Genomic DNA, 14424 nt, shown 5'->3' with positions numbered 1-14424 from the left:
CGTCAAAAATTTTTATTATACAGTATATTTTATTATACAGTAACAAAATAATAATAATTACAGATATATATATATATATATTTATATCTATATCTATTTATATCTATAGAGATATATGTATTTTTTATTAATATGAACCTAAAAATTATGATTAGATATAAAAAATATGATTTACTTATGGTCTTTAAAAATTTTTTAATACTTACGAAAAATGTAAAAAATTATATAAAAATTAGTATTAATGATTTCATTTACAAATTAAAAAAAATTTTAATAGATAAAATGTAATCATAAATTTTTTAGAAGAAAATTATTTCTTATAAAACGACATGTTATATCAAAAATGTTTATAAATTACAATATATTTGAAAGTTAAGATATCAACTTATATAATAGTAATAATATCAAAATATAATCTACTAATAATCTACTATCAAAACTATCAATAATATTTTTATTTGTTTCTAATAATGTAAAAATTTCATTTATAAATACATTTTACAATAAGAAAAAAAATATATAATTAATTAAACAAAAAAAATATTTTAGATAACAAAAGAAAATAAATATAAAAGAAAATAAAATTAAAATCAAAAAAAGAAACAAAATGTATATTATTAAATGAGAAAAAAAAAGAAAAGTATATAATAAATTGAACAAAATAAATATATAATGAATTAAAGAACTATAAAGATAAGAAATAGATAAAGAAATCACAATAAATAAATTTTAATGAAAACTAAAAAACATAATATAAATTTCAATTAAATACAATGTAAATATAAGAAATAAAAAATATTACCAGAATAAATTAAAAAAAATCGTGGATAATTGTTTATTCAATTTTATCACAGTTCATTTAAGATGATTCATATAAAACGAAAACTGTTCTATATAAGATCAAAAGAAAAACTGCTATCTCAAAATCTAGAATAAACATCTTTCTCAGCGCTTTCAAATTGTGTGGTATTATGTTTAGTCGAAGTTAATGGCTTCTTTCTTTTGTAGTTGATTACTCGAATTACACCGCTGCGCAAACAAATATATTTTCTCAAAGTCATTTCCAAATTGTTTACTCTCAATTAAATATCTGGTCTAGAGAAAATTATATATCTCAAATGAAATTTTTGAAAAGCACGAGTTTCTTATTTTAATAAAAAATATGTGAACAAGAAATTAATTTTCTTAATTTTTATTAAAAATATTGGAGAATTGTCTTTTGATTCTTTAGAAATATTTATATCTTAACAACAAAATAATGTATTATTTTAAAATTATAATGTATCATTAAAAAATTAGTAATATTTAATAAAAAAAAAAATAATATACAATGTATTTTCTCCTTCAATATTTCAAATTTTTAATTTCTTTTATTTTCTATTCCTGTCGAATAATGAATTAAAGAACTATACATATAATATTAAATTTCTTATATTTACATTGTAACTATACAGCATAAAAAAAAAATATTTTAAATAAATGTTATTCGATTTATAAACATAAAATCTATTTCAATAACAAAAAATTAATATTATTTTCTACTTAAAAAAATATTGACGATATTCCTTTTTTCTCTTATAATACAATAATCTCAAAAAATTAAAAAAAATTTATTTTTTTAATAATTAAAAGAAATTCTGAGAAAGCAACTTATAACACTTTATTTTGAACACTTTATTTTATTAAAGTTTTATTTCATAAACATATAATAAATCCATCATTTATCCATATAAACTTTTTTCTTTTTTTATTAATATTTTGAGTATATTTTAAAAAAATAAAAAAAATATATCTTACCTCTGATATCAAAGCTGATATATCTAATCGGTTTTCTATTGCATCTATTAATAAATCTAAAACAATGTAAAATAATTTTAGAAAATGTTTATATTATTTAAAATTAAAATGCACATTTTTATAAATTTATGGGAAAGCAAATTAATAGAAATTTTATATTCATAGAAAATGTATAATATGTGCACACATAAATTAAACATGCATATATTTAATATTTAAAAAACTTATATTTAATATTTAAAATTAAATGTTTAAAATAATTAACTAATAAGTAATAAATAACTAAAAATTAATAAAAAAATAAGAAATTAATAAAGTTTTAAATCTTAAAAAAGATAACTACTTAATAAAAAACGTATACGACTTAAAAATAATAATTAAGTTTTTAATTTTCTTTATAATAATAAACTTAAAAATATTCTCTTTTCAATATGAAACTTAAGATATTTTAAATAAAATTAATATTATGCGAAATACATCGAATAATTTATTTCCTTTTTCAAGAAAACATACGTTAATTAGATATTTAAATCATAATTTTAATTTGCGTAATGACTAATTAGTTATTGATTAGAAGAAGTAATCATTGTAATTATTCAATAATCAATAATCTTGAATCTAATCTAATCTAGTTATTTTTAATTATAATTGAACTAGTAATTTATTTATAATAAAAATATTGTAAATTTCTTAAAATATATATATATATATATATTTATTATTTACATGAATTTGGAATATAGAACGAATTGCTTATTTATTTTAATATAATTTATGAAATATATTGATTGATATTGGTCAATAATAAAAATCGATTTATATTGTAATTGATTACTTAGATTACTTAGATTGATTAGATTAAAGAGAACTTTTATTGATTAGATATTTTTTGCTTTTCTTGATGAGTACTATAAGCTTTTAAAATCTTATAATTCTTTTTTTTTAACATTCTATATCATTTAATGTTTAACGTTTAAATTAAAATTAATCTCTAGCTAAAATTTTTGATTAAATACAATAATATATAAAATTTATCAAAGATAACTATATTTTTTTGAAATGTAAAATCCTAATACAAATATCAAATACATAAAGATATTAAATCGTTCTGATATAAAGAAAATAAAAGAAGATAATAATTTAAACATTTGTTTATCAAAGAGAAAACAGTAAAAAAACAAAATTTTAGTTAGATATTGAATTAATAATTTCAATGCTAAAGTAAATAATAAAAACAGTTAAATAGCTCTATAATTTAATCCATATAATTTGACCACGAATAATTATTTGAAAACGATTATTTGAAAATACGTATTTGAAAACTAAAATAAATAGAATTGATATTTCTTCAATAAAACATAATCTATTTCTTAATTAAGAAACAGCATTATATATTCCATGCTTTATTGAATTTTTTATTTAATATTTTTTTTTATCGGAAGTAAATATTAAATATTAAAAACTTTAGTTTTTTAAAGTTCTCCACAAATAATGGAATTTAAATAGGTTCGAAAGATATATTTTATAACATATGTGCTTTTTTATGAAACACTTTGAAAATTTTATAATCTTTGATCTTTTTGTATCATAAATCGATAGAGTATCAAATTCTGAATTAAAATATATTGATTTTCATATATTTTAATTCTAATAGTTAACGAAATTATTTTTAATACTATATACATATTTGAAAACTAAAGTAAATAGAATTGATATTTCTTCAATAAAACAACATAATCTATTTCTTAATTAAGAAACAGGATTATATATTCCATGCTTTATTGAATTCTTTATTTAATATTTTTTTTATCGTAAGTAAGGATTAAATATTAAAAATTTTAGATTTTTAAAGTTTTCCACAAAAAATCTAGCAGAGATCTGATCAACATTATATTCATAGAAATTTTCTACTTCGACGAAATATTAATTTGAAAATTGCCTCTGCAATTATTGTCATGACTTTTGTACAGAATAATCGTTATATTATAATTGTATTGTTGCGTTCACTTGTCATTCGTTTTTCTATAGTAACTTTTTTTTTTATATTTATTATATGCTATTTATAATTTAATATCAATATGGATTTATTTTCATAATGGTAACTCATCCATTATAAAATACAATAGTCTCAAAGAAAACAGACATATCTGCGACTGATATCAAACTTTTGTTTTATCAATATATCTAATTTCAATGACAACTAAAATTATCATCTCCTGTACTGGGATTCATATTAGCTATGATGTTGTTTCGTATTATAGCTATTATGCTTATTATCCCCTCTCCAAAAAAAAATACGTCTGGATCGCGATAATTTCATTTATTTTTTGTTCTATTTACTAGTGGATATTCTATTTGAAAAAAAATTTATAAATTTTTATTATACGTTTATATATTTTATTATCGCGTAGCTTTCTTTAAACATCAAAAACCTCAATATTTATCTTCCATCTCAAAGAAAAACCATGCGAAAATCCTGAATAAGATTAATATCTTTAATATTACTTTCTTTTTTGGATTTACTGAATCTGCATTCTCGTCTTCTACTTAAATTTTCTGCCTTCAATTTTTTTTTCTTGAACTTTTCTTGGACAAGTTCTAAATTTCAGCAATTAAATTCCTCCTCAAAATGCATCTCCGATTCGTCAGAGGGATTTTTCTTATATCAGAATTTCACCATTCATCCTCTTAAAATGAATCAGATTTTAGCCCATTTATTTGTCATAAAACAACACTAATTGTTTTTAATCCGCTATTAGATCGTCACATGTTATGAAGGAAATGCAACTTTCCCGAACATATTCAAAAGAAGCCTTTCTTCCACGAAACGAAATCATTCAACGAAATCAGTTTGAAAAGAAATCATCATCGATAATGAGAAACCTACTTTAATATACGCCCTAATTCTTTGCTAAGAAGCATTTTCTTCTTAGATGAGAACTGTTTCATAAATCCAATTTTTTTTCTCATTTTTAAATTTCATATTTTGTTAATCGATTAATGTCCAAATAATTTTACATCTTATCCTCGGCGAACATAGAATACAATAAATTATATCGTTTATATTATTTGTGATTATATATAGTCATTTCCAATGTGATTGTAACTTCATTTTTCTTGGTTCAACCATTCATCATAGTTGATGCAGCCATACTTTCTCTCCTGAACATAACTAAACTCAATGGCATAAACATAGCTATTATATCACGTTTTCATTTTCACCGAAAGGATTTTTAATTCTTTCCTTATTGGTGAATCTTTTTCATTCTTATTTCTTTTTCTTATTTCTTTTTCTTATTTCTTTTTCGTGTATATTATGTATATTGTTCTCTTTTTCATTAGGAGAAATTTTTCTGTATGGGCAAATTTAACTTTTGACCATATAAAATTATATCTGGAAACATTTATATTGATTAATACCTTGAAGTGCTATAGGCTAAAAGAAATAATGAAATCAATTCATTCCAATAATGTTAATTTTCTTCAACAAACATCGTCAAGTATTGTAATAAAATATTCTAAATTAAACGTTCTCTCAGTTCATCTGACTGAGAATTTCAAGTAATTTTATTAATTCTTAATTCTTAATTCGAAATTGCGTTCTTGATCGGAGTGAATCTCTAAAGTACTCGATATCGGCTTATAACATGTTTAAGTAGAATCTTAGCAATTATAGATGCTTATTGATTTGGCATTGGTATTATTTCTGGCTATTTTGAAAAATAATCGATCATGAACACAAATCCAATTGGAAGTGGATCCAATATGTTCAATGTTATTTTATTATAAATCTTCAATGTTCCCGCTCTTTTCTTGAGATCTTTTCTTCACTCGATAAATATTATAATGTCGACACTCTTCTACATCTTATCGACCTTTGCTAATTTTATTTACTCTAAAATATTTAACTATCGGCGAATCATGAATCATTCTTTTAATCCTTTAAAAATTTTGAGATCTTGTTTCGAGGTATCAGCAATCAAGTCACCTTTTTTGAGATTTTTTGATTCCTATTTTCGAAATAACAATTTTTTTTATAATTCCAAAGAATCCCACATTTTTCAATAGTATTTTGCAATAAATGAATATTGTGCTATATAATTTGTCCTGCCAATTGGTTTTTTCGTTTTCTTTTTAAAAATAAATCTTATTTCTTCATCTTTTAATTGAGCCAATCTTCTAAATTTTTAACTTTACAACTTATCCGAAATACAGGGAAAAGATTTTCTACTTTCATAATGAATCTGTCTTTGATTTCCTGGTATAAACATTTCTTGCAGTTTATTTCAGTCCAAGATCTTGTTGATATTACATCGACATTCTTATGAGTTTTTCTTTCTTGATGTTTTCTTGATATTCAAAATCATATTCTTATAAATATTCTGTCCAATTTATAGCAACACAATTTATAGCTTTTTCTAATATATTTAAGAAAGCAATGACTTTTTCTTCTTCTTCTTCTTCTGGAGTAAAATTGCTTCGATCGCAAAACTTGATGCATCCATATTCAGAATAAATTTTTTTATCTTTTGAAGAATAAAAGAGATTGTATCAATTTTATCTTTAATTCTTGAAATGCTTTGACAATTGACAATCATTGATCTAATTATATTAAATTTTATTTTCAATTAAATATATAAAGATTTTGTAATCAATAAAAAATTTTTAACAAATTTCTTGTAATATGTACAAAATTCCAGAAAACTTCTTAATTAAGACATATTTTTTAAAGTTTCCCATTTTTGAATGACTAATTTTGTCCGTATCTATTTTTACTCCAATTTCTGCAATTAATAGAATAAAATAGAATAAAATATGCTCCAAATATCTTATTTCTTTTATAAAGAAGAGGCATTTCTTCAGATTCACAAGTGGATTTGCTTGACGCAGATAGAAAAATATCTTTTTTAAGTTTATTATTTTTTCGTTAAATATTTTTCCATAAATAATTACATTATTCAAACATATCAGACAGATTTTCCAAATGAGATCTATATCTATTAAACGTTCAAATGCCAAGGCGTTGCAAAGCCTGAATGGCATTATTTTAAATTGTCATAATCCAATTCCTCCTTATCTTTCTCATCCATCGAAATTTGCAAATAATTATTTTGTGGATTAACTGTGGAAAAGTAGAATCAGATAAAGCATCAAAAAATTTTTTTTATCTTGGCAATGGATAGGATACTTTTTTAGTAATTTCATTTAATCTATAATCGATACAAAATTTTGTGATATTATCCTTCTTTTTAGAGAGAGAAAAATAATCGGAGAAGACCAAAGACTATTTAATTTTTCTATTATTTTCTATTATCCTTGTTTTAACATTTTTCTTTAATAATTCATCCAGTTTTTGGCGATGATTAGAAGACAATCCTCATGATACTTCAATAAGCTTATATTAATTTTATGCTGAACAATACACATTTTCCAACTTCTTCTGAATTCTTTGCGAATATATTACAAAACTTAATAAATAATTTTGAAAATTCAATTTTTTATTGTTTCATCAATCTCTCTGTATATCGGTTATAAGTTCTTGTATGCTCAGAAATTTTTCTTTTATTTTTGTTTTCTTTTCATTTAAAATTCTTTTTTCTTTTCTTTGTTTTTGATTACTTTTTTTTTCTTTTTCTCTTTTTAGAAAATAATTTCTTTTCCATCGATAAATATATTTCCAACTAATATAGAATATCTAATCGATATTTATATTTCTTGAAATTAGTATCTAATAAACAATTTTCTTTTATGTCAATTAGTAAAAATTCTTCTTAAAGTTTATTTTTAAATTACAAAATTATGTCTTCCATAATTTCCATAATTTTTCTCTAGAGACCGAGAAAATATTTTTGCCCTGATTCTGCGACACCAAAATCCTTTTTTGAAACATGATTTTTAATAGATTTAAATTTAACTCCGTGTTAATAATTATTTTCTTATTCTTCAAGAATTAATAGATTTAAAGATAAGTTCATTTTCAATACAATGAAGACAATAGGAATAAAAACCGGAGATTCTTCCTCTTCTTTTGGTTTTCCTTCTTTTTTTTTTTTTTTTTATAATAATTTTTTTTAAAATGTCTTTATTTGTATATCCATCACATAGCTTTATTTCCTTCTTAATTTTTTCTTTTTATCTTGTTTATAGAAATAAAAATGGATTTTGATTCTGATTGGTTTTTCTCAAAACATAGTTTTCCATCTCTAATAAGCAAACTCTAATAAGCAACATCCCTTAAAGATATGAAACTTTCAACACGAGGAAATTTTTTAATCTATTGATCTAATTATATATATAATCTAATTATTTTATCATTAAATATATTATATAATTCATTTCATTATCATTGGTAATCAACTTATCTAACGAGGATTATCTTATAATAATACATTTTTTTTAAATTTTTTAGATTATTATGTTTTTGGTTAGTAAAAGTTCCTTATGTGTAAAATAGAATCATTTCTGTCTATTTATTGTAAAACGATTTTGACAAAATAAATTGTATTAAAGTTGAGGGACATCAATTTACTTTAGTTTTAAATAGTAAGTATATTAAAAATTATTTTTTAATATTTTATTAAGTAAGATTAACTAATAAGCTTAAGTTTAGAACATATAAAAATCAAGGACATTTGTATTTAGAATTTGGTACTCTTTTGATTTATGATATAAAAAATAAATTATTCCTTTTAAAAAAATTAAAGTATTTTTCTTCGAAAATCTTTCATCTACAAAAAAATATTCTATATATCTCTTGAAACTATTTTAATAAATTCCACATTTTAAAATTTTCATAAAATGTTTTAATAATTCATTAATAATTAGTTGATGATCAAGATGAATCAAAACAATTGAGAAAATATTACACAATATTAGATAGAAAACATTTTAAAGAATAATGTTTTTGTTTTTTTGTGAAATTATAATCATAAATTTTTCTGAGTTAAATTTTTTATTTTTTTTCTAATTATCATTTTGTTTTTTCATAATATATAAAACTTTAAGTCATTGTTATTATTATTTTCTGTATTGTATTTCATCTTATAATTCATTCACATTATTTAATATTGCATAATTTATATATAATTTATATTTATATTAAAATATTTTACATTCTAAAAATTACAATAATTTTAACAAATTATGCATATGGCCAAAAATTCTTGTATAATATTTTATAAAACTAATATTTCAAACGATTAGAGATAAAAGATAATGTTATAAATCAAAATTAAAACGCTATTCGGTGAAATATAATGTGAATATAATTTTATAGTTTTAGTATGCTAATGCTTCTTTGTAAAAATTGAAAAGTTGTATCAATTAATTCTATCAAAATTATTATTTAAAATTTAGAATTTCATTAAAAAAAAATGCAATATTTCAAATTGCATTTTTCAAAACCATCAGTGCAGAAAAATGCATAAAATTATATCCAGATTATGCTTCGTTGAATTTCATTTAATTATGATTTATAATATTTTTTTCTATTTTTAATCGTTTAAAAGCTATAGATTTTTCGAGTTCTGGGATACCGTATATTAGATTGTTTCGGAAAGTTCACGCCGATTTACAATAGATTATATTATAACTTTTTATTAAACAACTAATCGATGGATTTAGATAGATTTAAATAATTTATAATTTAAATATTGCTCTCAACTATTAAAAACAGAACAAATTGAAGGTAGAGATTCAGAAAAAATTATTTAATGGGAAGAGTGTTTTGTTTCAAAATACCAAATATGTCATTTATCCTTGAAATTTGATTGGAATATATTATCTCATCCGCCATATTCATCAAATATTACACTATCTGATTTTCATATATTTAGAACTTTGGAAAAATCTTTTAATGATAATATATCTCATCAAATGATGTATTAAACAACCTCGAGAAAAATCCAAAATTCACAATAATATTAATGAGCTATGATGATATTTCTTGTCTTTCTTCATTTGCAAACAATGAAGCTTCGAAGAAAAAGCTTCATTGAAAATTAAAAATATTCATAGAAACATTAATTGATAGCATAGAGCATTTTCAATAAATACTTTCATTTATAAGAAAGAAAATAATATTTTTGCTATTTTATTTCATTATTCATATTATTCATTATTATATTATACATATCATATTATACATTATTCATACTTTTTACAAACATCTTATAATAAGAATTTCAACTTCTTTGATCGATATAAAATATTAGTTTGAAAAATTTCATCGAAGAATTTCATGAGAATTTCTGAAAATGGAAAGTTTAAATTGTATTAAAGATAGAAGATGATTAGAACAAAAAAATATACACATTATTAAATAAATATATATTAATATGTAAAAATATTTCGTTTGAATTTTCTTTAAAAATATGAACTTTTCGAACAATCCAATATTATAATTGTCTAATTGAATATGCACATACATTCATAAATCGATATGAAAATGAAAATTCATAATTTTTATAAATCACGCAATATTCATCAATGAATTCATTGTGAAATTAATGAAACCAATTTTATGATTATATGAAATAATCAATATATAAATAATAATTATAGAAATATCAAAACATTAAAATAATTAATATTTCAAAAATAAAAAATTATTTATTATTAATATAATTATTAATACAATTAAAATTTTTTATACAATTAAATCAACTTTATAACAGTATTCAGCAAAATCATACGAAATCGTATTGTTTTGAAAAATTATCTATTAAATTAATTTTTAAATCATTGAGTAAAATAATTAAAAATTTTCTTATGAATGATTAATTTCTTTATAATTACTTAACGAATTTATTAGTACATTATATCTTTTTAAATCATAATATAAACAAATACTTTATAAAAGAAAATAAAGATAAAAGATAGATTTTATATTTTATACTATAGATTTAACATAAAAGAACAAAATGTTAAATCTATAGTATAAAATATAAAAATACCTACCAATAGGTATATCATAAGGTTGAATAAATGATAGAAATTTCCGTAGAAAATCAAAAACAAATATTCCCTTTTCCAGATGTAAATTTGCCATTTTATATTGTTTGTCTAAATTTGTGCTAGGAAATTTAAGATTTGGCCAATTATTCCAATCTGTAGATGTCTTGAAATGTGAAACATTTGTATCATTTGTAGTTTCATTAATAAGAATATCGAGAACCATTTTATTTTCATCGTGTTGTCTTTCACTTGATGCATGAAAAATAATAATGTTATCCGTAGATGAGCAATTGTTATTATTGTAATACGGTTCCGCTTTACCAATTCCTTTAAAATGATCCAAAGTCGAGATAAATAATACAAACATTAGAAATATTCCTGAAAAATTTTAAAAAGTTGATTTATTGATAATCAAAAAAAACATATAATTTAATTGTGGATATTTATGTACAATATAAAAAACATATGTATAATATATATTAAAGTATTTACAAAAAATATATAATCATATCTATATATAAAAAATTTATATAAGATATAAAATATAAATGAAACATGAAAATATAACATATTAATATATTAATACATAATACTAAGTATTAAGAAAAATTATTAAATATTACTTATTGGATATAAAAAATACTACAATCGAATAGGTTGATAATGATTTTACATATAAAAAATAAGAAAATCAAAAATACAGAATAATATTTTTCATTTTATTATACTCTTAAGCATGATTTATGAGATTCAAAGGAAATTCAAAAACGTTTATTAAGATCGAGTGATTTTGATAAGGATATTGTGTTTTATTTTAAACTCTTTTTACAAATAATATAACTTTTTTTATATAATTTTTGTCTATATATATTCTTTAACTTTCTCTTTTGAAAAATTGTTGCAAATTTTAATCTTTTATTTATTAAGCAACTTATAGAAACGTATTGCAATATACTACCTATGCAATATATTATATATTATATATTAATATTATAATATTAATATATTATAGATTATATATATTAATTCGGTATTAGAACATCGCTATATTTTTAGCATTAGCTACTTTCAGGTTAATATGATAACAATAAAAATATTGTTGATATTGTAACGATAATTAAATGACATAAAAATATCCATAATAGTATTAAATCGTTTTTTTTAAATTTGCGTTTAAAAATAATGCGTTTAAAAATTGAATTTTTACTAATGGTAGATTATCTTTGCATTTTTTATACTTTTCCGTAATTTCGTAAAATGCTCTGTGTTTTAATATTAATTGTAACTTAAATTTTTAAATAAGTTTAATATTGTACAAATAAATTAATAATATTAATTTATATACAGATAAGTAAATCTAATTTTTGTTCCATTTTGTATTATCTTATAATTTTATAATAATTATATATATATATTATAAATATTCACTGTTAATATATATATATATATATATATAATTCTAGTTTATTTCTAGAAATTAAATCATTAATTAATATAATAAATGTTTTCTAAAGGAAATATTATTCCTAAAATTTATACCTAATGGAACTGCTAAGTAATTTCTAATTTAAATATATTAATCTTGAATATAAAATATGTTTTTTTCAAATCAATAACAAAATTTAAAAAAATTGTTTTAAAAAAATTTTATCATAAATCTAATACTAAATCATTGCATTTGTTATAATTATAAATATTGCATTTGTTATTATTATAATAATTTTCTGCTATTATTGTTTGATAATTTCTGTTCATTAATTTCTAAGAAAATAAATTTCGGATTTCGTTAGTTTAATAGTTTGTGGATTATGATTTATTATTGTTAATAGATTCATTATTTTATCATTAATATAACATTTATTATTTATGTTTGTTCCATAAATACAAAAGTTTTCTTTTTATTTCTTTTATTCAAAAATTTAGTTTGTATTTATTTTTTATCTATTTATATAAAATTCAATATTAAATAATGTTTTTATCAAATAACTTATTCTATCTATTATTCCTCTGTATTCATGAATTCTAATATCTATATTGGAATATAGATTTTCATCTAATTGTATCAAGAATTCTTAATAAAATTTTTGAATTTTTATAATAATTTTATTTGTTATATAATATCTAATTGATTATAAAATTTTATAGTTAGATTAATATTTTCGACAAGATTATATTATTTATTTATTTGATTATAATTATGTGATTATAATATTAATGATTATAATATTTTGTATTCTTGAAAATCATACGATATTAATATATATGTATATATAACTAATTTTCATTTGAATTATTTTAAATTTATAAATTAACTAATTCTTAAATATATACTTTACTAATACGGAAATTTTTCAAATGAAAAGTTTGTTGACGCTTTTTGCGTTATCATGACTATAATTTTCTGAAATTTAAAATATTTATTTTTTTGGAATGTTATCTCGCAATATTAATATTTTCACTTAAACTTATATGATATGAACAGGAATAAAGTGATTTTTCTACTGAATTACAAGTTATAATTGGTTGAAAGAAAGTTTCTCTGTAAAAAAAATTTATTTGCCAAGTAAATAAATAATTATTTTTATTATTTATTATATTTATATTATAAGGAAGTCTCTTTTCTCTCTCTCTTTTTTTTTTTTTAGGGATTGAAAATACATTCACCGAAAGCGAAAATCTTTTTCATCAATATCTACAAAAAATACAGCAATACCGCTAATTCAAAAAATGAATACTCAAAGACTGGAAGAATCGGAGAAATCGAAAGAAAAATATTCTTGATTGATATGATTTTTTTGATAAATATTTTATAATATAAATATTACCGTTATTGTTATTGTATACTGTTATTTATATAAAAATATAACATGTATATATTTTTTGCTATATTATTATTTTTTTTTAACTCAAATTAAAACAGCAATAGTATAAAGATTTTCATTAAGACAACTCATCATATTGTGTAATTGTTCTGTATATATTTTTTTTGTTTTTTGTTACCAAAAAATTTAAACTTGTAATTAAATGAAACATAATTAAAATATGTTTTTAAATATATTTAAAATATATTTTCAGTTATATTGAAGAATTTTATTTTTAGACAAAGTATTTTAAATAAAATTTAAAAAAAAATGCATTAATGGATATTGTGTAATATTCTTTGTTATATGTTTATGTTATTGTATAGGATGCTGTTATATATTATGATCGCATATGAGTAATTTTTTCGATATTTTGCAATTTAGAATTTCATTCTATTTCAAATGTTTGGTTCGTATTTAGCTATTTACTTTTTTATCGTATTTAGCTATTTCTTTGCCATCTTAATATTTCTTGAATTATGATATTCGTTAATTATTCGTTAATTATTCATCATTAATCATCTTTTATGTAATTCAGTGCTACAACAGCATGATACGTAGTTACAAATAAAATTATTTATTGATCACATCGATTAGAACTACGAAATAATTAATTAGATAAATAAATAGATCACTTTTTTTTCTTATTTTTTGGTAATTATTGGTAAGAATTCATGCTTTTAAAAATTTCTTTCAAGGAATTTAATTGAAAGGATTCCGATAAGGATCGATAATAGTCAAAATGATAACAATATATCTAAATTAAAAAATATTCCTTGAACTAGTAGAATAATGTTGAGTCAATCGTGTC

The 14424-nt window shown here is 19.9% G+C and overlaps 1 protein-coding gene across 1 annotated transcript in view; it reads right to left on the bottom strand.

Annotated features, from left to right (window-relative positions):
- Window positions 1-11125, bottom strand: part of LOC122717597 (prominin-1-A) — a gene marked incomplete at its 5' end in the record, with an annotated part of 54926 nt that extends 43801 nt beyond the window's left edge. Inside the window, 2 exons of the mRNA XM_043941820.1 lie at window positions 1798-1853; window positions 10756-11125. Coding sequence (XP_043797755.1) covers window positions 1798-1853; window positions 10756-11125 — 426 coding nt within the window. The remainder of the gene's footprint in view (window positions 1-1797; window positions 1854-10755) is intronic.
- Between the last annotated feature and the right edge of the window lie 3299 nt (window positions 11126-14424).

The sequence above is a fragment of the Apis laboriosa genome, unplaced genomic scaffold (assembly GCF_014066325.1).
Source record: "Apis laboriosa isolate Shangri-la unplaced genomic scaffold, ASM1406632v1 scaffold53_cov140, whole genome shotgun sequence".
Classification (NCBI taxonomy): domain Eukaryota; kingdom Metazoa; phylum Arthropoda; class Insecta; order Hymenoptera; family Apidae; genus Apis; species Apis laboriosa.
This window is presented reverse-complemented; position numbering and strand designations above follow the sequence as displayed.